At 43.2% G+C, this 25,844-nt stretch overlaps 1 protein-coding gene and 1 long non-coding RNA gene across 6 annotated transcripts in view; one reads left to right on the top strand and one right to left on the bottom strand.

Moving 5' to 3' along the window:
- The window catches only part of LOC147149538 (uncharacterized), a 222,652-nt gene that overhangs the window by 62,151 nt on the left and 134,657 nt on the right, over positions 1-25,844 (top strand). The window lies entirely within an intron of this gene.
- The window catches only part of unc13c (unc-13 homolog C (C. elegans)), a 126,654-nt gene that overhangs the window by 50,587 nt on the left and 50,223 nt on the right, over positions 1-25,844 (bottom strand). For all 5 annotated transcript variants that reach the window (XM_086027060.1, XM_086027061.1, XM_086027063.1 and 2 more), the window contains exons 10-16: positions 23,745-23,914; positions 21,340-21,455; positions 19,722-19,885; positions 16,363-16,519; positions 15,826-15,894; positions 7,492-7,581; positions 4,273-4,401 (exon numbers count right to left, since the gene is read on the bottom strand). In XM_086027060.1, the coding sequence (XP_085883186.1) occupies positions 4,273-4,401; positions 7,492-7,581; positions 15,826-15,894; positions 16,363-16,519; positions 19,722-19,885; positions 21,340-21,455; positions 23,745-23,914 (895 nt within the window). The remainder of the gene's footprint in view (positions 1-4,272; positions 4,402-7,491; positions 7,582-15,825; positions 15,895-16,362; positions 16,520-19,721; positions 19,886-21,339; positions 21,456-23,744; positions 23,915-25,844) is intronic.

Below are 25,844 nucleotides of genomic sequence, written 5' to 3'. Positions count from 1 at the left end.
ATCGGTTCAGAATATTCCTTATGGAATGTGTATGTGTAATCCGAATAAATGTGCCCATGTAAATGTAGCCAATGACGGTGACAAATCATATTTGACATACTCTCCTGAGAATAGAACTGTTTTCGCTTATCAATTTCCTGATGTAAATATTGGCCCGTTGTAGACGAATGGAAAACGGTGAAGCTGGTTCGTCGTTTCTGAATAATTTAGCGGGAAGGATCGAACAACCTTCAGCGTATTGACTGCAGCGCACGGAGGAGGCATTGTTAGGAAGAGAGCTTGGGAATTGGAATTACAACATGTACCCATCCATTCTTCAGAATCCAATTGCTGCCATCTATGATTAACTTTGTGTTTTAGGTGCTGTATCAAAAAGACTCGGTTGCGTGTTTAGCATCGTAGACGAGGGCGGGCGAGTTTAATCTCACCCGAACAAGGACGCGGATGATGATCGTGTAACACTCGATTCTGGGTCGCCTCCTTTTAATCATATGGACTTGGGGGCGCCAGAGTAATGAAAAGTGATTACGTCATTCCGATAGAGGCTTCTTTGGAACACTTCTAATTTGCGTTTTCGGCTCTATGTGTTCAAATGTGAAAAGTGCTCTGCCGCTGCCATTTATTGGAGCCGAGGCACTTTGAGCTTTCGATTCCGAACTCCTGAGACATGGAAATTAGACTCTTTGCCAGCGTTGAGACAAAAACCTATAGCATTTTACTGAAGAGAAACTAGAGTGGAAAATCAATTCATATGACGGTGAATTAAAAATTTACTTTCATGCCCGTATCAAAATAGTTTGCCCATTTATCAAGTGTGTTATGGCGCAACTTTAAGTACATTGTTGTGACCTGCCTGTTTAAAAAAAAAATATCTGTAAGCAAGCAGTTGTACCTTTTCTGTGTACTGTATTTGTGTGGCAATGTGTCCGTTGCATGCGCCACATAGACTGATCCGCACACTAGTTGGCGGGGTGTAACTCAGTGGCTCATGTTGAAGCGATGCTTCCGCGAGTGAAAATGCGAGCGATACTTTTATTGTTTTATAGTGGAGTACGGGTTACTTATCTCTGGAGAGTAACAATCGGGGCTGAAGACAGCCGTCTGGGTAACACGTAGCCAAAATCACATTGGCACGCCCTGCAGTAGATGGGGGTGGGGTGAGTTGTGGCACATTTGCATGAGTAAAACAAAACTGCATGATTTGGATTGGCTTGTAAAATGAGGACGAGAAGTGCGCTATAATTCTTGGGTCCGTGGGGTTTGTTTTTACAAAACCATGGCACAGTATGCTAATGAGACACCCGGGAACTGTTTTAATTTGTGAAAATAACAGCTGTGTGTGTTTCATTTACGATAAGTTCCTGAAAACGTTTTCCATACGAACCAACTCGGGAAATTCCAAATGTGTTTTCAGGTTTAAACACTAAGACGGCAACTAATGGTAGCAATGGGAATTGGTAGAGGAGTGTGACTCAATTCATGTTGAACTGGAAGGATGAATAATGAAAAGAACGTGCCTGCAGGGGGTTTTAAGTCGGTCATGGAAAATCCTCCCCGTGCCGGTGCAAAAGTGAAGGACGCATTTGAAGGTTGGCTCCATCGGCAGCATCATGCATCCTGTTGAAACTCCCTTTGCTCATTTGTATTCGTCTCAAGTCACTACAAGCACTTTGTTAGGTGTGATTAGCACACTGCTGCTCGTTTGCTGATTTCTTTCTTTTTTTATTTTTATAAAGTCACTGATGGTTTCTAATCTCACTTGCACAAGGAGGGGAAGACGGTGTGGCAATATTGGATTGCACCGTAGCACCGTCACTACTATTACTTGGTTGAGGCAATAGCAGAAAGATTGATAGCAGCTGGAGCGAGTGCTTGATGTTTATTGTCTGTTGCTCCCGGGTCCCGATGTGTAGGCATCAGCATTTGCATGCAACTGGCTCCCCATGAAATTCACTCACAATTCTCCTCCAAATTAGAGTCTCAAAGTGAGCAATGCTCTCTGGGAATGCCATTGATTTCTGAGAGAATGCACACAAAGTGTTGGCAAAGGGAGGCGTCATAGCTTGAAGTTGCATGTTCAAGGTTTTGGATGAAGGAAAAATGAACTTTTCTCACAACTGATTTGGGTTGTCATTGAAATGAGAAGGGCGCTAATGTTCTATTGCGATTGGCTGGCGACTAGTCCAGGGTGTTAAGCCGTTTTGTTCTTGTGTAAGCAGGAAACTTGCTTCAATTGGATTTGAACATCTCCTCTGTCAACCGGTCAGCTACTTCCTTTCCCTGGTGTCCTCTCCATCTGGTCATTAAGTGTATTTAGCATCTGGGTTTTGTTAATTTCCTGTTTCATGTCTTGAGATGCTGTGTAGTCTTGTGATCCGTTGCTTCCTGAAGTTTTGTACTTTCCATCAGCTCTCCAGTGATACTGTATGTACAGCGTGTGTGTGTGTGTGTGTGTATATATATATATTAGTGCTGTCAAGTCATTACATTTTTTAAACTACTTAATCGCAAAATATTCCATAAGTGATCGTGATTAATCATATTTTTCTACTACAATTTTTTACGAAGCTTGGAACCCCTATTTACTTGAGTAAAATCTTGGAATTAATGCGGGGAGAAAAAGTATTTCGATTCAAAGACTGTTCCAATAGCTTTGTTTGATCCTTGCATATGATTCTTTTCCTGTAAAATACAACAGTTGAACGATAAAGCAAAGATGTACAACTAATACGATACTTGAATTTGGCTTTGCAAGTGTGTAAATTATTTTGGATTTCTCCAGTGAGCCTTCCAGCAACTTTTTAAAGTAAAACTACATAAAAGTCCGTCTTTGCGACAGTGACTCTCCTCCAAGTTTGGCTGCACAGTGAGCAGAGGTCAGCTGCTACAGGAAGTAAATAAGTGAGTTAACTGACTTTTTTTTGTGCATTATAAAATTTTACTTTAAGTCTAGAGCAAACATAATTTGACCACACTGTTGCGACATTTTTGGAGGGGAGTGGAGTTGCTCCTCTTGCAAAATTTGCGCAAGCTTCACAGTGGGTGGGCCATGTTTTTTTTCTCCCTTTGCCACTTACCATGACTGATCTCCCTGCATTTTCTTATCAAAAGCATCCCTTTACTCTGAAGACTCAAAAATTCGTTAAACCGAGATGCCCTGGCCCAACTTCTCCTTGCCTCCCCTTTAGTTATTTCATGCCCGGGTGGAAGCGGCAAGCTCGGTTGTCATGTTACGCAAGCTGCCTTGTTGTGTCAGGGCAACGTCTCGGCCCGCCTTGTAACGAGACGGGCCTCTCAAATGAGTTGTAACCACAGCGTCAGCGATGGTAGCTCGTGTCTGTGACCACAATAATTTATGGTCAAGGCGAGGTTAGCTTTAGGACGAGGCAGTTTACATTGAAGCAAGTGCAAAAGGATGTCAATAGCAAAAGTGCCTATCTCACCGGTGCGGTAGTTGCCTGCAACACCTTTGAAACAAAAGGAAATCTTATTATTCTACTTTTGGGGTGGATCGCATCCCATTATAGCCTGTAACGGACATTATCTTCTGTGGTGTGGCAATCATAAAATTCGGAGCAGTTGCCTGATAATCCAGCCAGATGCGGCCAATGAACAAAAACCCCTGGAAATTCTTAACGTAGCCAAGAGATGCTGTGTTTCCAGAGTCTCTCTTGCCTCATTTCAGAGCCTGCAGGTGGTCACGGCAAGCCAACAACATTCATGAAGACTTAAAAAGACGGTTATTCTTCCACATTGCGTAAAGACTGCCTGTTGCTTTGCTGGTCACCTTCGAGTCACATTTTATTGCCGACTGAGGGTGACAAATGATGTGACAACCGTGGCGTGAGTGACAGCTTGCCATATGAGCTAATATGAGCGCTGAATTAAATAGGAAGTGAAATTGAAGTTATCAGCCATGTTTCTCCCAGCAATCACGCTCAGCGTTGCCCTTGGTTATGGAAAGTTCGTAGCCCCATAGTCACACCCCGAATAAGAGGGTGAGGGGTGACCAGTGGTTCATTTGCATGAGACAGGACAGGCCACAACAGTCGGCTGCTTTGAACACGGCTATGATACATAAGTGTGCTGTGTAGTTTGATCTTTGGAGTATTCACTCATAGATCGTAGCTTTATTAAGACACCGGGGAACAGTTTTACTTTGTAGGAAAATTGCATAGTATGTTTCATTGAAATAAAACATGCTGTTCCCCCAAATGTTTAAAAACTGAGGTCTGGAAAGTCTTGATTCTGGCCTGGGTTGCCACAACTTACCTGGTCCAGCAGCTGATTGTACAGCTCGTGACAATTATCGAAAATGTATTTGTAGGTGGAATCCAGGCAGGCTTTCACGCAGTCTTTAACCACCTGGCTGGCTCTGGGCGGACTCTGGAGCTCTTGGACCTATACGTGCACAAACACGCGCACACACACACACGCACACACACATGCACACTACCATTAATCTAAGTGAAGGACCTGCCTCTTGTGAACATCCAAGCCCTTCACTGGAAGTAATGGCATCACCCACATCTCTTGGCCGTCAATAGGGCAACACCAATCAAATCATTTCGTGGTCAATACTGTACAACACTTGACAAATACTTGCTAAACTCAGGCCTTTTGTCCTCCATTTTACTGGTACACCATCTACAAGATTGCACCCAGTCTGTGAGCACACCATGACTGAATGCGTTTTCAAAGAGAGCTGCTATTCCAACCCATTTAGATCAATGAGGTAGCAGGGCCTCTGTCGATCCGAAGGAGTGGAACATTAGTTTATCCATGTGTTACAGCAGATTTGTAGTTTTTGTAATCCCTTAATGGACTAGCATTTAAAAATGTGTCCTTCTTGTCATCCATGCATAATTCCCACAAATTATTGATGTCCCCTTACTTTGGTCTTTTTAGGCGTTCACTGCCACACGACTGAGCGAAACGTATTCGGACACCCTATTTTAACAGGGTGGTACTGAAAACTTGTTTTTATGGTCATGTTTCTTTGGGACCACAAGTAAGGCGAAAAAGATTCAACTGCGCTTCTGCTGATTGCACCAAATTCAGCCACTCCATTTTGCTTCAATTGCGCTTTAATGATTTTAGACATTAGCTTTAAACAGCTGACATCATGTTCTATCGTAATGCCTTATTATTTTACTTTACAGTAGAAGGTGTCCTGAGTAATTATTATTTATGAAATTATGGCACATTTCGACACAAATTTCGGTTACGTTACTGCAAGGACCTTGTGTATTTTCGTTTGCAGGTTGAAAGTCACCTGCCTTCTGGGGGAAAAAAAAAAAACTTTCATTACAACAACAGTTGAGAGAGAACGCCTGAATTCTGTTTTGAGTTTGTTCAAATGAGTGCTGTGATCCCAAGTAATATACAAACATAGGTACTGTTACTGAAAAACTGTTCAAATGAAATCTTAAAGGTGAGTGTTGTAGCGTGGTAAATGCAGTTCAATCTTCCCTGCAATCGGGGAACTGCTAATGTTAAAGCGGAAGTCAACCCAAACATATTTTTTTCAAGAATATGTTCCCACCAGGCCCACTAGTTGAAACACGGCATTTTGATTAATTTTGTGTTTGTGGAATATAAGTTAAGCAGTAAATAAGCATCACAACGACCAATCGCGGCTGACCTATTCTCTTAATCTGAGCCGTGATTGGTCCTTGTGAGCAGTTGTGATGTCATTTTCAGTCGACAGAAGACAAAATGGCCGCCCCCAGAGATGGCTAAAAACGAGTGGATTAACACTTATTCCACAAACGCAATATTTATCAGAATGCCCTGTTTCAACTAGTGGGCTTGCATAGAAGATATTCTTGAAAAAAATATGTTTGCGTTGACTTCCGCTTTAAACTATCACCTTCTGGTTATATATGATATGACTTCCTGGTGGAAAACGGCAAGCCACTTACATCCATTATCCTACATCCATCCTACAATCGGCGTGTGGCATTCACATGTCCCCGCAGCGCATCTTAAAGGGGCCCGTGCACATGTAGGAATGCTCGCCGTGGTCATGACACCAGCGCAAAAGCAGCGGTAAGCCAAAGTGACACTTTTCATTCCATTGCTCACAGATGCCGTCTTAGCGATGCTTCTGTGCTTCAGCGTTCAAGCACCGCCACCACCAAGTGGGAGCTGAATGGACCTTTTCATACGCACGGTGTTGAGAGAGGCGCGGGTGAGGAAACAAAGCAAGGAAGCTGGAAACATTTTCAATACAGTGGCTTTACAGTATAGGATCCATTGCATAAGCCCCCAGTCAAGGACTTGGTGGGAACAAAGACATGCGTCGTTTGCTTTTGAATGGTCAACGGTGTTGAGAGGAGTGAAGGAGAGTGGTAGAAACCTTTCAGGAATTGTGATATTGTATTGATTTCAGTGAAATGAAATGAGCCCAAAATCAATGGGGCTTTATGTTTACAATGAAACGTTGGGAGGATTTTATGGCGGTGATCAGTATCGAGTGTTCCAGAAAGTCGAGGTTTTGCACTCAAAGCTTTAATGTGACACAAAAATGAGAAAAGTTAGTTATTGCTGTGCTCCGTCGTCATTGATCACCGTCTTTATGTTTCTATCGATTTCTTTGAAATGAATTACCATACTCCACCCCCGCCCCTCCACCAATACCACCCACTGCAATCGATACTGGTCGTCAAGGCCAAGCCGACAAGTATGGAGACCAGGATAAGACTTTTAGGCCAAGTCAAGACCAAGGCGAAGGAAATGTGACACAGAGGCGAGATGAAACCAAGCCAAGGCACAGACTTTGATAAGTTGAGACCAAGTCAACACCAAGGCTGAGAAAATGTGAGACATGAGTCAAGCACGGGACTTTGAGTTTAGCCCAAGTCTACACCAAGAATTTGAGGAGTTTAAAGCAGGTCAGGAACAAGACTTTGAGGAGTTGAGATGAACAAACTCATTTCTGACTATAATGTTGGTGACGACGGACCAAGATCGAGCAAATGTGAGATAACTCAAGGCCAGGAGCTGGAACTTATCCCAGTTAGGGGACTACACCCTGGACAGATCAACAGTCAATCGGATGTTACAAAGTCAGGACTAAAGCTGAGGAAATGTGAAACCAAATCAAGGTAAGGACTTTGAGGAGCTGTGACCAAATCAAGGCCAAGACTGAGATAGTGTAACAAAGAGAAAATGGGATAAATTCTTCAGTATTTTCGTGGGGGCTTATAGTATATTAGCCTAGGCCTTTTAAACAGAACTTTGTGGGAGATTTCAGTAGTTGTATGCAGCACAGCATTTTGCAATTAGATAATTAGATTTGTGACATCAGCGTCATCTGGTGTGTGACGGCTTTCAACACAGTAGTGTGGGAGGAGATTCAGGCGTTAAATTTCACTCAGCATTGCGGAATACACAGACACGGGTAGCGTCAGGCAACATCTGTAGCCGCTTGAAAGTGGCTAATCTCCTGCCACATTAGTTGTGAATCACTGCACTAGAGATTGGTACCTTCATCCTGAAGAAGGTGATGCTGGTCAGCAGATCCACGGTTGACTTCAGATCTTGGAGACGATCTTGGTTTCCAGCAGGGAAATTGTCCTGGAGGGTAGAAAAAAAAAAACGACTATCAAAAGCCATCACCGCCTCACTGTCATTGAGGCCCAAAATATGAAAACGAATTACAGATTAAGGCCCAGCAGTCATAACTGAATGAGTGTCTTTCCAATCGTTTAGCAGACCAGGGAGGTCTCCTCTGATGAAAAGTTCGATTTCAGCGCCATGAAGCCATCAGGCAGTGCACGGGAGCGTGACGGGGAGCATTTAAATCCCTCGCAGCTTTCCGGCACCCTTACATTATTATCCTCTTGCCTCTCTCACTCGCTCTGCACTAATACAATTTTGCCGGGTTCCTATGCCTCCGCTATCTTTCAAATCAATGCACAGCCAATAGTTGGAGCAAAACTCTCAGTCGAAGCCCAAAGGCTTTGCTGCAAAAACATCCCTGACGTCCGGCTCTTGGATCAAGCCTTATCGGCACATTATGGACTTTGGAACAGGGTGTTTAACCATCCAAAATTGTGTTTTCAAAAAAGCCAGTTTGAGCCTTTGAATGATAATGGGAGACTGCTCCTTTAAAATGGAACTATGGGCTTACGACCAGGCTTCCCATATGCAAGCTGTGTTGAGGCGTCCTTCAAATGCGGTCTTGGTTTACCATCTTTGGAAATATTAGAGCAAGGGTGGGGACATCTGACACAACTCACATGCTTAATAAGGGTTGCCATTTGACATTGACATTTAACAGGGTTTGATGCAGAACTGCCTTGACAGCCAGAAAATCCCATTTTAAGTGGAATGTTGTTTTTTTCTTTCTTTAAACCATTCCATTGTGGGTTGACGTAGGTGATTTTTTGACTCCATAGGGGCAAAGAGAAATGTTCAGAAAAAAACATGCATTAGTGTGGAGTTAAATATGTACATTCTGAATTTTGGATTGAGGTACTATTTTGTATATTATTTGATTTAGCAAAGCCTTCCCGATATTAGGGCCAGTGATATATATACGTACAGTATATAAAATACACCTAATTTCCACCCAAAAATTAACCAAGGGCATTTATTCACACAACTTGTGATGGAACAAAATGCTTCAAAGGCCCATAGAATATAAATATGGACACACACAACATTGTGAAGCAACCGCGTCACAGAGTCTACGCAACGGCAATCACTGCACAACCTAAGATCATCCTTAACACTGCACAGGGAACTCGTTTGACACCATCTGGGCTAGACTCCACACCTTAATTCATCTGAGAGACTGTTTATATGCTGTGGTGCTGCTGCTTTGGGTAGCAACCGTCTTCAAATGGGCTCTATGATGTTGATGAATGAACAGTTGTTTATGAATTGCGTTGCGTTTTATTTTTCCTAATGCAAAAAAAAACCCAAAACACTATTTGAGGAAATATGACATCCTCAACCCGATCATCATGAATGTGTTTTGTTTTTTAACGTGCAGTGACACTCAAAACAGTATTCTTCAGCCCCTGGCCCATTCCTTTGAATATGTATCCTTCAGTTCCAGGGTTAGTAAAATGATACCCTTTGGGCTAGTGCATTGCTGTAGCACCGGTCTCATTCGCAGCTTGAAGCATGAGTGACATCAGTCACAAGGCTCTCTCTTCCCTACTGACACCGACGTTCCCCCTGACAATAAGTGCACATCCACACAGCCTTTGCACACTTTACAGTTCAAGTCATCAGTCCTTTGGAAAGGCGGACTTGAGAGTCTGCAGAGCAGCCTTGGACGTTGACATCTGGCATAGTTCTTGAAATAACCAAGCAGGGACAGCCAGCAGCAACACACACATTGTATTTAATAATGCTATAAAGGCTTGTCCTAAAATGCTGTGCAGTTCAATTCCGTGCTGTTTTATGTGCCTTTTGGGACCGACCCCTTTGCAGTTGAAATCGCTGAGGAATGGGGTGATTCGCTAGAATGGGTGTTGTACTTTACTTTGCATGACACTTTTTTTCCTTTGGGTGCTACGCTTGTTGGCCTTGACTAAAACAGACTGAAGAAGTATGTTAAATTACATTACATCCACCCACAAAATTATAATGTAGGCAAAATATTGTATTGTGCAACCAGGATTATAGTGGTTTTAGATTTTCTTTTTTTTTCCAAGATTCAGTTAAATTAGTTTTTAGAGTGAGATTATTGGGATCTAATTGTTTTGATTAGATTTTTAATGCTCCGTTTTAGTTGAGTTTTAATTAGTTTTAGTGGAAGCCCCCTCTGCCCATTTTTAAACCTTATTTGAAAACATTTTTATTCTTTGGCTATCGAACCAACTTGCGACTAACACTGTTTCCTGGTGTTTACTGTATACTGTATGTGTTAGTATCATTTATTTGTGTTTTAGTTGACTATTTTCACAGTCTTTGTTGTTGTATTATTGTTATTTTAGATGCAAGTGCTTTGTTACAGCTGCAGCTGTTGTGACATGCACTTTATAAATAAAATTGTATTTTATTGTATTGCAAGTACAAATTTAAAAAAAAAGGCTAATTGCTAATATAAAAATGGCCTGATGACAGCAGTTCCACCTTAAACGTAATCATTTCATTTTCATTATTTCCTATGTGAAGAAGGGTTTGTGAATCTGAAGAAATCATTGTTTGACCAGCATTCCGCAACAGCTAGTCTTTGATCTTCAAGGTTCCACAACTACCAAACTTAAGAGACACTCTTGTATTAGATATAGAATTTAAAACATCACCGGTTTAGGTCAAAAATTGCAGAGCGTGACATACACAAAATTCAGATACCTTTTTTGTCCCCCTGCAATTCTGTGCTAGGTGGTGTGCTAGCCCTTCTCTGAGTGCTGTGTTGTGCAGAATTCCAAATCATATCTCAAATTCTGCGGCAAGCACATATCTGAACATGCTTTGTTCTCTAAACCGAGGTATAGATGTGATTTCTTATCACCTCTACGGTGTCATATACTATTCAGTGTTACGGATTGTGACACAGTGACAAGATACTTTAATCTCTGCAGCAGTGTCAGCTTTATTCCTATCGGTAGGATAATGGATAAACCGGGTGCAAAATGCCTTCTAATCTCATCATCGGTGAAGTTAGTCAACAAGGAGAATGTGTGCCTCACTTTATTTTTCACCTTAGTGTTTGACTTAAAACATTGTCCTTTCTGTGCTCCAATGTATTTCTCTTCCATCACGATGAACAAAAAAGTAAAAATCCGTCTCTCCCAACAGACCAATTGATATTCCTGCTTGGAGGATGGCTGCGTGCATTTAATAAAACATGCCCTGAATGTTTAGTAGTCTTTCCTGACCTGAGGTCGACATGATGCACATTAAAGTAAGAACAATTTGCAAGTCTGTATACTGGTGCGTGTCTAAAAAGCAAAGTGCATCGTGCCGCCTCCGTCTAAATAATGCACCATTAAGTGAAAACATATTTTTTTTTACCAAGAATCAACAGTAGGTCCTGAAAATTCTGCCATGACAAAGATTATAAAGGCTATTGCGCATTGCAAAACAGGTGCCAATTGCCACAATTTGCGCAATTTGACCAAATACGAGCAGACAAAAAGGGACAATGAATTCCGTCTCGGCACAAAAATGGCTCGGGCTTTTCTCGGTTCATGTTCCATCTCACGACCAAGTTTTATGAATTTGTTTTGAGGTGCTTGTGGTGCGGCATAACAAGATGCCGTTTAGGCAACACGTGTCTCGTTGTGAACCGTGTTTAATGGAAATAGGCCTTGTGTGTACATAGAAAACGTCTTGCATCTTTGAGTTCAGCTCATGAAAAATGGGAGCAAACTAACGTGTTGCGTTTATATTTTTGTTCCCTGTATTACGTGTTTTTATGTATTCAAATTAAATCAAATTCTCAGGGGAGACCAACAGCAGGCGGGATCCTTCCGCACATCTCTGTCATGTCTTGAAGTTAGCATTCTTATATTTGTGCAGGCTAAATGTGTACAGGGAAGTTGTTTGTGGAGTGCCGGTATATAACAGCAGCGCCAGCCAAGCGAACCATAAAAATGTTGCTGTTTTTTTTTAATTTTTTATCTTCAACTGACTCTTCTACCACACTCACGCAAATTTAAGGGCACAACTCCCAAGGGTGTTTGCTGAACAAGCATGACTTTATTTCCACGTGTCCAAACAACAAGCAGGATCCCAGAGAAGCTTGCGTGGGTACACAAGGTGTCAACGTACATCAGGCCCGTTTGGTCGACACTGATTCAAGGCCTCGTGTTTGATCAAAGTCAACTCAATCTCCCACGGAATGTCATTAGGGGAAGGGAGAGAAATTCACAGGGTGAGCCAAACGGGGATCGTATTCCTTTCCAATTGAGGCCGAACGGCTCTGCTCAGAGAGAATGAAAAAGAGAGAGACGTGTGTGCGTGCCCGTGTGTGTGATAGGGACACAGCGGGGCGGTGCCGGCAGGTGATATTCAGTGATTTTGTTGCGTGTGAACGTCACTGCCAAGAAGCGGGGCGACGGGGAAATAAATGGCGCATGCACACAGCATGCCTACTTTGGATCTCCTCTCATCCTGTCCTGGCGTTTTCTACCGTTGCCCGCATTGTTGCTGTTGTCGCTACGGCATCAGCTGCTATCGAGGTGCTCACCCACTCGTCGCGAGTGGGTTGGTGTCGGTTCATTGCGCGGCCGCCACCAGCTGGACGTAAGTTTGTATCCGAGTGAGGTCCTCAGGTGCACGCACGCAAAGAGATGAGGGAGGGGGAAAAAAAAGAGCAAGGGGGTGAAAGGGCATGATGTACCTGCATGTGGGCGCATGTGTGTGGGTGTGTGTGTTGGAGCTAACAAGATTAGCGCTCATGGGATTGTTCCAGAAGCTTATGTACGAAATGTCAGGAATTTAATCTGCCTGAGTAGAATAGTGCAGCACCTTTGGCGGACCGACGTGCACGCCCAACTCCAACTATGGCAGATGAAATTCTATTTGCTAGGATCCGTTTATTTTTCATTCCGCCATGTTTCAGTGGCTACTCGTATCTAAATCAAATTTTGGAACGCTCAGTCTTGGCTAGGAAAGTATTTGTGTTGCTTTGCTTCTCTAAAAAAGAAGAACTGACAAAGTTGAAGCCCCGAAAATGGCACCAACATGAAGCATTACTGTGCAGCCCTCAGTCAAAAGAAGTCCGATTATGATTTAATATTAGTCATGTCGGTTGGAAGTTGAGAGAGTTATCGCTATCGCTCAGAAAGTCAACGTGGTTCCTGTTTGACAAGGCACTTGGCACATATACGTTCACCGAATGCCCAGTGCCCTTAATATGCCCCTATTACGCCAATGGCCCAACCTCAACATCAACATTAAATCATCTCGGGGTGAAAAATGATTCCGCGCCAGCTGACCTTTTTTTTTTTTTTTTTTTGAAAGCGCTGATCACAAACTACAGTCATCGTAATTGCTTAGATTAGACTTGTAATCTTTTTTGGGGGGGGGGGATCTATGGGTTCCCAACATGCATTCAGTGTTACTGTTATTGCATTTTTTAAAAATTGAATGCAAAAGCTCCTTCAAAGCACCCTGTTCAGTTAGGCTTTCTGCAGACGATTAGTGGACTGGATCCACTACGCAAGTTCATTTCTTTCCAAATAGTTCACATCAAGACAAAGCCCCTGCATATGCGCTCTGTCTTAAATCTCATCAACAGTGTACTTGACGTTTACATTCAAATCTTGGAATGACATCGGCGCCCAAGTGGACATGATCCTCTTGCGATCAGCAGAAATTGAAGTTGAGCTGGAGATGAAGTGAGGCCGTGCAAACGAGACAGCGTGCTCACACATAGCGTGTGAAATGTTACACGTGTGTCTGAAAAGTTCATCGGTCTGTTTCTCGTTCACTCACATGTGAGTCTTAGGGCCACCTTTCGACTTGGCAGAGTCACACCTCATTGGCAGTTCGGCACAAATGCCCAAGTTCCACATGGTGTGTACGTCCGAAGTCTGGACGAGAGAATCGGTAAACCGTGAGAGTGCACGAGCCAGGCGTGAAACAAAATAATTTCAGCATGAACGGGAGAATACGGCCTGAAGTAACTGACTGACTAAATAACTAACATATTTCGGATTCGGGGGTTTCGAGGTGCCCTGGTAGTTACAAGATTTGTTGAACATTGCCAAGAGTCGGGAGGTGACAATGATCGTGCTATCAATTTGACCTACGGTCTTATCTACAACCCCATCTCCGGTGGCATATCAATGGAAAAATCAATCGGCCACTCACTTTGGCATAGAGTGATAAATCCGGAAAAGTTGAAAGGAGATTTGCTGGATGTTACGACCGGTGGTGTTGCTGCCAAGAAACCTCCGCGGACGCGAGGCCGAGTCCTAATTGCGATGGCATCACTGTAGTGTGCATTAATGTAGTTTATTGCGCAAATGGATCACATCAACGCGTTAAGAACACCCTGTGAGGTAAATAACACACCTCACTAGGTCTGCCTGGAGGTTATAAAACGTGAAAGAGTGGCACAGCGCCTGCGCTTGTCATCAAACGCACGGTGTGTCGCTAACAGGTCAAGTGGAAAATCCTCCACATACAGTCGAACATCTGTGCTCGGGAGCAAATGTTGGAAAGTTACCAAACTACTGACCATGAAGAGTGAAGCCATGTAGTTTAAACAAACAGACAGTTGAGGTTGGACACAGTCCCCTGTAGGAAAAAGTGTCACTGCCGCTTTTCATTTGATTTCATTAATTGCAGTACGCAAAACGGTGTTAGCTCCTCTGGCTGTTATCTAGCAAATGCATGAGATAGAAGCATACGATAAGCAAAGAAACGGCAAACAAAATGGCTTTATCTAGTGAATTAATTTCAGCAAAGCGATGCTTTTTACTTATTGTGGATGGTATGACAAACGATAACTTTCCAGTTCCAGAAGGCTTTGCGAGGATGCGTATGTTGCGTGCGCGCGACAGTCTAAGACCAAATACCAGGGCCCTGACCATATCATAGTCGAAGAAATAAATGCTACGCTGTACGTGTATTTAGCTTTCGTCCGAAGGCACAGCCATCAAGAAAATACAATTTGATCAAATTCAGCTTCAAACCGTCGAGCGAGTAATTGCAGCGTACACAGGAACTCCGCTAACCTGTTTTCCAGGTTTGGTTACGTGACGTTCCGCATATTGCACATTTGTTGATGTTTGTGCCTCTTTTTCCACATTATAACAAAAACAGGTAGTAACTCTCAGTTGATAGATGCTCATGTAAACTCAGCGCTAATAGTTAGCTGCTGAGCAGTTCAACTCAGTTGCAAAAACAGGTCAACAGTCTCAGATGAATTTCGAGTGTGTAGACTTGTTGGAAAAGAGTTCCCTACGCAGTAATATAAATATGATCTTATGTCATACCAAGACAGATTTTTACACAGCAATTATTGTTCCGGTGCACTCTGACATATAGCCGCTGCACAATGTTGTGTGTTGGCTATTTATTCCCACCAATTTTTTTCCCATTAGTGTCATTTTTAATGTTTTTTAAAATAAAATAAATAAATAATACAATATGAAATATTCCCATTAATACACAACCCACATCTGGAATTTTTTAGGCTGGTGCTGTTCCAAATTTGACCAGCAGGCTCACTTATTTCTTTTGCGGAATCAGTTACGTTGTCTGTCTGTAATTTGCCCAAAGATAATGTCGTCATTAATCATTTTTGATTTCGCCTTTTGAAATGCATCCCCTCCAGCTTTTGTTTTCTTCCAATACGATGACACGCTACTATGAAGGTTACTTGTGTGTCTTTTGATGGACTTTATTACTACAGGATGTGGGGGGGGGGGGTTCTCATGTGAGGCGTTGTAAGGCGACCTTGATTCTGTGTCATTACACACACATCCACATTGACGTTTACACAACATATTTCAGAGTGGATATAAACATAAATGATGGGTGACATGTAGACAATTTTCACATGTATCCTCACTGACGAATGTCCAGTTGCATATTGGAAGAAGAATGTCAGCTGTAGTTGGCTCACAATGAGCCAAACAGTCATTGCCTCAATAACAATTTTAATAAGGAGACCTTAAATTGTGAATTTGCTAATGATTGGCCTCATGTCCTAAATAACCGTGAAAACGGCACTTGTCATCACTTTTAACTTTATGTACGACGGTGATTTTGCGTATGCGCTCAACTTGTGTACAGAGTAAGAAAATGTTCATGCGTTCATTAGAGAATGAGGCCTACTGTTACAAAAAAACAAGATGTGAAGTGGTCACAAGCTTGAGACAAAGTAAAAGTGTTGAGACTTACTCGATACTTGGAGAGGTCGATCCTCAACGAGTTGTGCAGCTGATCCAGTAATTTCACAAATTTCTCCCTCTGTTGGGATGAGGAATCAGTTACAATTTGGTCGCGACTCGTAGCCGGAACAAAACATTTCTACAACTACGTGTTGATTGGAATGCTTGGAAGCATCATTTGATCCCGTAGAAGTTTTTGCATATATCAACGTGCGATTGGCCAGTGCAAACAAACTCTTGAAAACAAATTCAGTGGTTGAAATGCACCAGAGAGAGACGCCACCAAGGATAAACTCGGTCATTTACTGACTATGAAGCAATCTGTCGTTTGCTTGATGAATCACGCTATGAGAAGCAAGTGAGCTAAAATGGATTGGATGACTTTGCTCCAAGCAAGAGAAGTGCAGCAAGTTTGTAGCCTGAAGAAGAATGTGATGTCAATGATGTCAATGTCAATCCACACACAGCTCGCAACTGGAGAATTTCCGCATTACCTTTGCGGTTGACATTTGTTCCGATGATTCCAGGTTCATATGAAGTGACTTACCCCAAAGTTGGAGGCGGCGAATCGATCGGAAGCGGAGGCGGTGGTTGTGGTGGTGGTGGTGGTGTGGGCGAAGTAGGCGTTGATGTTCGCAAGCAGGTTACTCATCACCGCCGGCACACTGGGACACATGTACTTGGCCGACAGGCACGAGAAATGCCTGCCGTGGAAAATGAATGGTAATTATTTGTTAAGGATGCGTGTGGGACGTGCACACAATTAAGAACGATAAACCCAGGGACTATTTGAGACGACGCAAATGAAGTTTAAATGCTTTGGCCGACACATGCATGCTTGAATCAATATGCGCTTAAGTAATCGCCATATTATTGATGTTCCAAGCAATCCCCTCTGATGAAAGCGTTCATATTTGAAGGCATGAAGGGATCCTGCATGAATAATGCAGAGGTGTGCTGTCAAGCAAAGGTGTGTGGACTGGAATAGCCGTCCCATTAGCGATACAACAAATCGAGTTGCTTCGACGGGAAATGGAAGCTTCTTTTTGTTGGACGATGCAAAAACCGCACGTGTAATTCTTTGTTGCAAATTAATTCTTTGTTCTTTGTTCTTTGAGTAATTCCTTATCTTCCCGCTCAACTTGTGTTTTGTCTGAAGATCAACATTGCTACCGAAGTAATCACCGCCGTAGAAACAGGAGCACAAAACATTCAATTTGAGGTGATCCTGTCATACCAAACTGTCATCATACTTTTGTGAGCATGAAATAAGTTCACACTCACGTATACGTAAGGCCAGTTGTCGAAATGCTGAAACCCGGCCGCAGCACAGGTTTCCTCAAAAATGAGGACTGCATGCTAACACAAAAATATGAACGCGATAGCATCTGCGGCACTGCTCGTAGGGCACATAAAACTTGCGTTGCTCCACGTTGCAGGGCATAAAAATGCAAATGCGTAGTCATCTACATGTTTACTTGAATGCAAAAGGGAATACAGCAAAGGTGAGGCAGCCTGCTGAAAGCAAGAAAACCCCTGAAAATAGCTGCTTTGCTTCGCCTGAATTTGTACACTTTCAATTTCAACCGAAATGCTCTGGGAGAATGTGCCTCTGTGGTTGCAGCACAGTCAACATCTCATGGAGTCACTCAAGTGAAAAGCATTTTCTTTGGCTTTTTTTTTTTTTTGGTGTCATTCGATGTTACCTCAAAAGTGTCCCAGTGATGGCAGAGAGAAATCGCGTGATGTACATATAGAACAGGAAATGGAATCCATCGCCACATTGGAACGCGCTATGCTAGTCTGTCCTGGCCGCTAAGTACAATACGGCTCAAGTCTGTGCGCAACTTCTCCGCACATTTGCTACAATTAGTGGAGGGCACAAAATTGTTTTTTAAATGTCATTGTTTTTAGCTTCATACACTAATGAGAATGTTACAACGCGCGGTCAAAGGGTGAATCATTTTACATTGAAAAATATTACGTAAGCCATTGCCAGGCTGTAAGGAGTAGGATAGTAAGATAATTACAGGTTTTCTAACGGGATTAATTCCTACAGGGAAAAGCATCAATTTGAAGTGGGAGCACCCTGAAGCATATTGCACTTCCATCGTAGATTAATTCCAAAGAACATGCCGTTTTTTCACCCGACTAAATTTCTCGGAACAGGCTGCACACAAACATGTTGTGATCCAAATGCTGACTTAATTACTCTGCTTTTAGACTCCAAATTAGCCCGAGCCACTTGTTGTGAGGGGGCGAGGAAGGAGAACGATGCAAAGTGACTGATGATTGCATCTGTTGAAGTCCTGTGGCGCTTGGATAGTTCAGTCCCCAGAGCCATTACGCCCTCGTGGTGCTGCACCACCTTGCCCTCCCCCTCAGTGAATGTAATGCAGAGGAGGGAAAGGATTTTGGAGAGAGAGAGTGAGAGAGAGAGAGAGAGAGAGAGAGAGAGAGAGAGAGAGAGAGAGAGAGAGAGAGGTTATTCAACAAAAAATGTGGACAGGATGAGTCTTTGACAAATTTATGGTGAGGTAGAACATCCTCAACAGCTTCTGAACTTGAAGCATTTCAAAACCACTCACTCAAGACACGTTTATTTACATGGGGTGCAACGTCCATTCATCATAAGGAAGCCTATTAATCAGCTAATTGGCCAAGTGCTAATGGTCCAATACAGGACATCATTTGTCATTCCAATAGCAGTTCAATGTGTATAGGACCAACGTTTTCATGGGCGCAGCTTTATGGCCCTCAAAACCATTTCCATAGAAAACACGGGGGGGGGGGGGGTTCTGAAGCTTAGTGGCCTTGCACGCACAGATGAAGCTTCAATAAAGTCGGTTGCTGTGTCAACCCTCCATGTGTTCTCACCCTTTAAAAAGACACGTTCAAATTATGATTAGTGAGATGTAGTTGTAACAAATGAAACGTTATTAGCTGTGATTAAAAGCCTGCACACGGCACACCATAAAGACTCTTTAATGTGGAGGGAACCTTAGCTTTAATAAGCAACAGTTTTCAGTAATTTACTTTTTCATTTCTATTATCATCATCACCATTTAAAGAGAAAAAAAGAAGAAAGAAAATTGCCGGACTCGTAAACATATTAGGAAGCTGGCGCGGAGTTGGTTGCCTTCATAACCTGATCTGTGTCACCACCCTTGAGAGAGTCTGAGTGAAATTGCCATTGGTTGGTTAAACATGCAATTTCAGTAGTGAAACAAGCCTGTGGAAAACTGTTGAACACTGGTTCAATACGTAGCGGTCTCTCACCAAGTCACCAAATCCAAATTTGATGAGGGTTATGTGCCTGGAAGCAGTGGTTTCCAACCACCGGGACAATATCAGCAGTCCTATTTAAAATTGGTGTTTATGATTGACCGATTTGATGCTGGTGATTCTCACGCACCGGCGCGCTCTGCATAATATGTGGTGGCGGGCTTGCAAATGAGGCATTGAAGCCTTCAAAACTGCCTCAGCACACCAAGCACCTGGCATGAAAAAGACCATCCTGGATTAAAATCAAGGCAGAATATCCAGAGTTGCCCTGCCCCCCAAAAACATATCTTGAAAAAAAAAAGAGAGATACTGATGCTTTTTAGATGATTTAATTTTTCATGTATATGGAGGAATGGAAGCTATGGTCTCAATCTGGAGATAGGGAGAGAATTTGCGTCCAATCAACGTGACCAGAGCAGAGTTTTTGCTGGACCCCAGCAATGAATCAATCCAACTTTGGAAACTCGATCATTCTCAGAGCTCTGATAATGCTGTGGAGCGCTACTGTACTCCTCATCATCTCCCCCCCCCCCCCCCCCTTCTGCCTCTGCCTTCCACTCTGTCCGATGAGACAGTGACCGATGTCTGAGGTACAGGACCATAGATCAGGGCGGTACTCACGTCATGGCCTGATAGATGGACTCCACCCCGTATCTCATGGCAAACTCGTCCACTATCTCCTGGGACACGTCGTCGTAGTAGACCTTCCACGCCTCTTCGCCTTTCACCTGCGGGATCTTCACCACGCCGTTGTTTCTGCCCTCGGTCAAGTAGTGGAACAGGTTCTGCGAGATAAGGAGGGACCGAGCATGCGATGATGGACAGTGGTGTCACTCAGTGGTAGACGGTACAAAGTGTAACACTCACACACCTTGACACATCTTTGCTTGAAGTATGTGCCCAGCACCATGTGCATTTGAGCTAAGAAGCCCTTTGAGAGTCTTTTGTGATTAAGGGCTACATCAATATGTTTGACTTGTTAGAAATAAATCCCCCCTAAATATTTGAAGAAGTATAATAAATGGAAAGATTACAGCGTCATTTAAATTAGGATCAGAAGTGAGCTGGAGCCTATCCTATCTGACCTTGGGCAAGAGTCGGGGTACAATCTGGATTGGCCATTAAACTCAAGGCCCGTGGGCCAAATGTGGCCCGCTACCTCATTTAATGTGGCCCAAAAGAGCTTAAAGGGAAGTCAAGTTAAACATGTTCTTTCCAATATGTTCTATGCGCTCAACTTGTCTAAACCCGCTATTATGATTAGTAGGGTTTGTGGAGAATGAATTCAGCAGAAAAATTCACTTGTTTTTATCCATCTAATGGGGCGGCCATTTTGTCTTGTACTGTCACTGGTTGTCGACTGACAATGACATCACATTGGCTAAGGTGTCAGGTCATGGCCAATCACGGATCACCTGTCTTCTGGGTTTGGTCATGTGACCTTCGCAAGCCGAGCCCTTAAGCACTGTGAAGTTATTTTCTAACAACAGCAAGTGTCAAAATGGCCGAACCATGAGATGAAGAACAACGGGGGGGATTTTTCCAATTAATTTGTATTCCACAACCACGATATTAATCAAAATGCCGTGTTTAGACTAGTGGGGCACGTAGAACGTTTCACTGCAAAGAATATGTTTGACTTCCCCTTTAAAATGCCTGATAGTTTTAAAATAAATCTGAAGTGTGCATTGACCATAAACTGCAATTCCCAAGATACATGCCAATTGTGTTCTGTGGGAAGTGACCCTGCCCTAGATTGCCGTGTACGTGTCCACATTACCGATTTTTCCAACAAGTGGAATGGAGAAATACAAATGGCTAAAATGGCCAGGAGGAGTAAAATTGATGCAGAAGGAAGGCAATTTCAAGAATAGTGGGAAGGCAAATGCGTGTGTGCTTCAAGGAGAAAAAAAACGTCTTGTGTTTTGAGGCAGTGTCGGTTGCAAAGGTTACAATCTCCATCTACATTTTGACACCAAACATGGTGCTAAGTATGATGCCTGCCATGTCAACATAATGAATTTGAAATAAAATGTCATTTATTATAATGACCACAAATGTATGCAGGATACCTTCAATTCCTTTTTCTTACAAGTATTTGGACAATTGGAGTCTTTGTCCGTCCGATTCTTACCATACTTTATTGTTAGTGACTCATTCCATGAAAATGTTCAAGCTTCTCTCAGTCCAGGGGCAATTTACACTGTATCTAGATTACTATTAAGTGTTAATCGGTTACCTCGTGTAAACAGGTGTACTGGCCGTGAGGTGGCACCACGTTTTCCTCCCCCTTCATCTCCACGCTGATTTTGAGTCTGATAGCGCCGGATACGGCGGACTTGTCGGTCCTCTTATCTGTAAAACACAACCGGGTCGACTTACGTAATTCAAAAAAAGAAGAAGTGAGAGTCTGAAAATAGTCATTATAAAGCATACATTCCGAAAAGTTGAAACAAATAGTTGTTATCGTTGCAGCCATCCGTTGGCGAAAGCTACTATGTCTGCCAACAATTTTCAAAAACATAATATATAAGTATGTCAAGGCAGATGCCAGAGCAAAAACATAATATATGCGTATGTCAAGACAGATGCCAGAGAGTAACATTACAGTGCAGGAACTGTCCTCTATGGTGGGAATGTGTCCTTGAACACATCATAACAACATGACTTATAGAGCAGTGCCCATAAATCAACCAAAGTCTATGAATCACATTGTCTAAACGCGCAACAACAGTGCCAAGCATCATTAATTGGATGACATCATGTACTGTAAAGGATCAATGCTGTCTTACTCTAAAAAGTGGAAAATATCTACATTATTCATGTCAGTAGTTTGGGGTTATATCAATAATATCACAAATTAATTCTACCCGGCTGTAACCGCCAGAGGTGCTGTTTTCCCGGTCTTCGTTTGTTATGTGAAGCATAGTACACAATAGCGACCTTCTGGTCAAATTTGAGCATTTCCCCTTCTTTGCAATCAAAGTCAGGAGTCCCGGATCTGCTTAGAAAACCATCGGGGCCACCAATTGTAAAAGTTAAACCTGTTCAATTTACGATTTTGCACAACTCCTCCTGTGTGGTCACCGAGTAATCCCTGATTGTGGCATGAAACATAACGGTAGACAATCAGGAAGCAACCTGAAGCTTTTCACAAATCATTCAACACCACAAAAATGGCAAGAAGAAGTCCAAATAAGACGAGTCAAGCTAGCTACTTCTATTTCTTCTTCTCACTTCCCATCAGGTGCACCACGCTGCCTCTCACGGGTCCGTCTTGGTACTACCACAGACATAGTGTGAGTATGTATGGTGTGCTCTTGCCGTTCAGCTTCTTGCTGGAGAACAGCAAGTTGTGCAAAAAGTACTGAAACTTTGAAAGAGGTGACGTGCATTCAAATGTTCAGACGTCAAATGAAATTCTCCCGTAAAGGTTTTTGTGCATTTTAGGTTCATCCTGAAATTTCACGAGGAAGCCGAAAATCCTCACATTTTTGTGAGCAGTGTAAATGGAAGCATGTACACAGCAAAAAGTGTTCGTCTGTCGGTAGACTTCAACCACCTGTGTTTTTTTTTTTTTTTTTACAAAAAGAGTGACATGCTACTCCTTGCTTTGGTCAAGTGAAAACTAATCAAGGGACAAAGTGAAAGGCACGAGGCCTGGCATTGAAGAGGCTCTGAAGAGGCTTGGAGTGGAGTGCAGCTGGAGGGGTCATCACCCACCTCAGCAAAAGCCCTTTTAAACATTCATTGCATCTATTTAAAGAGACTCAGAATGGCGGCACCGGGCACGGGGTCACTATTAGCGCAAATTGCTTCCTTTTAGCGAGAGAGACAAACAATACTTGAGCAGCAGTCCGCACGCCTATTAAGCCGCCATTCAAGCCAATGGGAGAGGGCGCAAATAGCCGAACACTTGCGATGGGAACCACAGGGCCCGTGTGTTCTGTGCTACTTGAGCGGTATTGATGGGCTCAATTGGAACACACTTGATCTGACCGTAAATTTAGCCTGCTGTCTTTGAGGATAATGGTTATTGGATGAGAGCGGATATAATGGTTACACTGTGGCTACGGTGTAATGGGATTTTGGAAGGGAGGCCGGGACGAGACGAGTGGATCTGTTTTGCTTGTAGGGCATAAAAACTTTGTGGCTTGGTGACATCATGATGGGAATTCTAAGGGACGATCATGCAATTTGTTTTATTCTCTTAAGTTATTAAGTTACTTTACTTTTCTAATGGACAATGGAACACTCGTTCATACCAGTGGGTTTTTTTTGTTTTTGTCACACAATCTTTGTCAGAGATTGTCATACATGCTTCCACATATGTACTAGAAGCAGCACAGCCAAGAGAAATGCAATGAAACGAAGGGAATAGGGAGTTGCTAATCAATACAATTTCATTGAACAAATATCGTAAGTCAGTACTTCAGGTAGTGTTTAGGTCAGCAGAGAAGGCCTTGCGGGCCCTGGGGAACCACTACTTCTGGAGATCCACCGCTTTTGACATTTGACGCTCGAGGTAGCTTTGGCACGGGCTCGGTTGCGTGCTAAAAGCCACCGTTTAGTCGTTCTATGAGATGCTTCAAGGTGTTTGGTTGTCAACTTGTCTCGCATGTCATTTGTGCTCCAACTACATACCTAGATTGTACCAAACATCCATTTCCCCACTGAGCGTGCGGACCTCGATGATGGTCTGGCCCAGGAAGTCGTCCGACTCCCGCTTGAAATGCTGCTTCACCCGCGACTTGATGTCGTCGTCCTCGTCCCACACGCGCACCTTGATGCGATCCGTGGCGTTGTGACATTCGCTGGGGATTGCACAAGGGCAGGCACGTCGGTCAAAGCAATCAGCGGCGTCGTGTTCTACACGGTTGCGTTGGGCTGACAGCTCATCGGGTCGGGGCGCTCAGTCGAGCAGAATGATTTCATGTCAAATACACAATTGGAGGGAAGCATAGACGCGGAGACACACGCATTCCTTAACCCGTTTTTTTTTTTTTTTTAGAAAAAAAAGCAGAAGACAAGAACAATTCTTGCCTGTCATGAGGTAAAAGTCGGCTACTTGTGTGTGGATGGGCATGCATCTGATTTGTGTGTGCGCGGAATGGTGCTCTCTGCCTGGCAGGAAGCCTCACCCCCAAGACGCCGCATGACCTTTCCTCTGCATGACTCTCTCCGAGCGCATGCGAGCATCATCAGAGCAGAGCAGCGTGTTACACAAGAATGACTGCGTAGCGTTCACGAGGAGGATTATCTATTTGCGAAAACATCATTATGTAAAATAAGCGTCGCTTCTATCCAACGGGCGTCGGCGTAACGACACTGCCGAGGACTCGTAGATGAGGTCGGACCGTCCGCCCCCGCAATTAAAACCAACAGATTAGGTCATGTGCTAATGACGTCCTGGGTGCAAAATCCACAGGAAGGCTAGCCGCAGTATTTCTGCGCTAATCCCTTTCTTTGGGCAGCCCTGCATGCTTGCAGCTGCGCTTGTCTGGGATTTTGCTCTTTGCTCAGCGCACAGTAGTTTATCACTCTATTAATCTACATCCCCGTAGTAATAGGAACGAGTTTTATTACAGCTAGCGCTGGAGCCTCATTACAGGTGCGCAAGTGGCGAAGGCAGCAATTGCATATGTTGCACTTGCGTTATTTTCATCACACAATAATACAGATTATCCTTTGAGTTTAATGTATGTATGTCCTAGATGTGTGTTCCATGTCAATATTTAACGTACACATAAAATGTCGAGGTTACACAAGAAAGTATCTTGCATAGTGCCATAAGAATATATTGTCACACGGCCAAAAAGGCATGCGCGGTTACTGTCGTACTTGCGGTTGTTCATTTGATTGTAAACAGTGTTTTCATCCAAATATTTACTTTTGTTATGACTTTACTACAGCATGCACGTAGGTTAATGTCAGACCATGACGCCTTCCAACTTCCAAATTCTCAACTTCCAAAATTCAAGACAAGCGCTCTTGGTCCGCTTGTTTGGTTTTCCAGGTTTTGAGAGTTGGTGTTAACATCACCGTAGCAGTTGCACCGTAGAGTTTGTTTCAACTGAACGTGACGGCCGTGAACACGAACAAGGCAGGACGTAAACGGCAGAGGTCTCAAAACATTCTGGCGTGGGGGCCAGTCGTAAACCTTTTGTAGCGTTTCGCACCATTATTCGAGAGCGGTTGCGAATCATTGTTTTCACGCATTAGCCATGCAATTTCGCAAGAGTTCGTATCAACCGACTCCAACTGTGACAAGTGTGAACGCAGGCTTGAAGGGAATACGACACGAAACAGAAACATGTGTTTTAACTCTGCTTGATATTCATAACTTCAAAGAATTTTAAATGTTATTGTTAAGAGAAATGTTGCTACGCAAACTCTTCTTCAAGTGTAGTCCGACTCGTTCAAAAATGTGTTGATCTACTGCATCCAGAATAATACACGAAATGAACGTTCTGCCAGTGATCATAAAGCACAAGAATATTTTGTCAAATGCCCCCGCCGTTCCGTAGTCAAGTTTAATCGATGAATCCAATTGATAAGGATGCATGGAATGGAAAGCGCTAAAGGAATCGGAGCATCGTGGCTAATAAAAATGCTGGGTGAAGGTGACGAGTCTGACGAATGACAAGCTTGTGCAGTGATTCATGCTCAGTGTCAGACTCTTCCATTACTGGCTTCATAGCTGCCATCAGATGCGCTCATCACGGTGAAGCACCGCAACAATGG

The sequence above is a fragment of the Filicampus tigris genome, chromosome 3, assembly GCF_054856515.1.
Source record: "Filicampus tigris isolate MCC_2025a chromosome 3, RoL_Ftig_1.0, whole genome shotgun sequence".
NCBI lineage: Eukaryota > Metazoa > Chordata > Actinopteri > Syngnathiformes > Syngnathidae > Filicampus > Filicampus tigris.
This window is presented reverse-complemented; position numbering and strand designations above follow the sequence as displayed.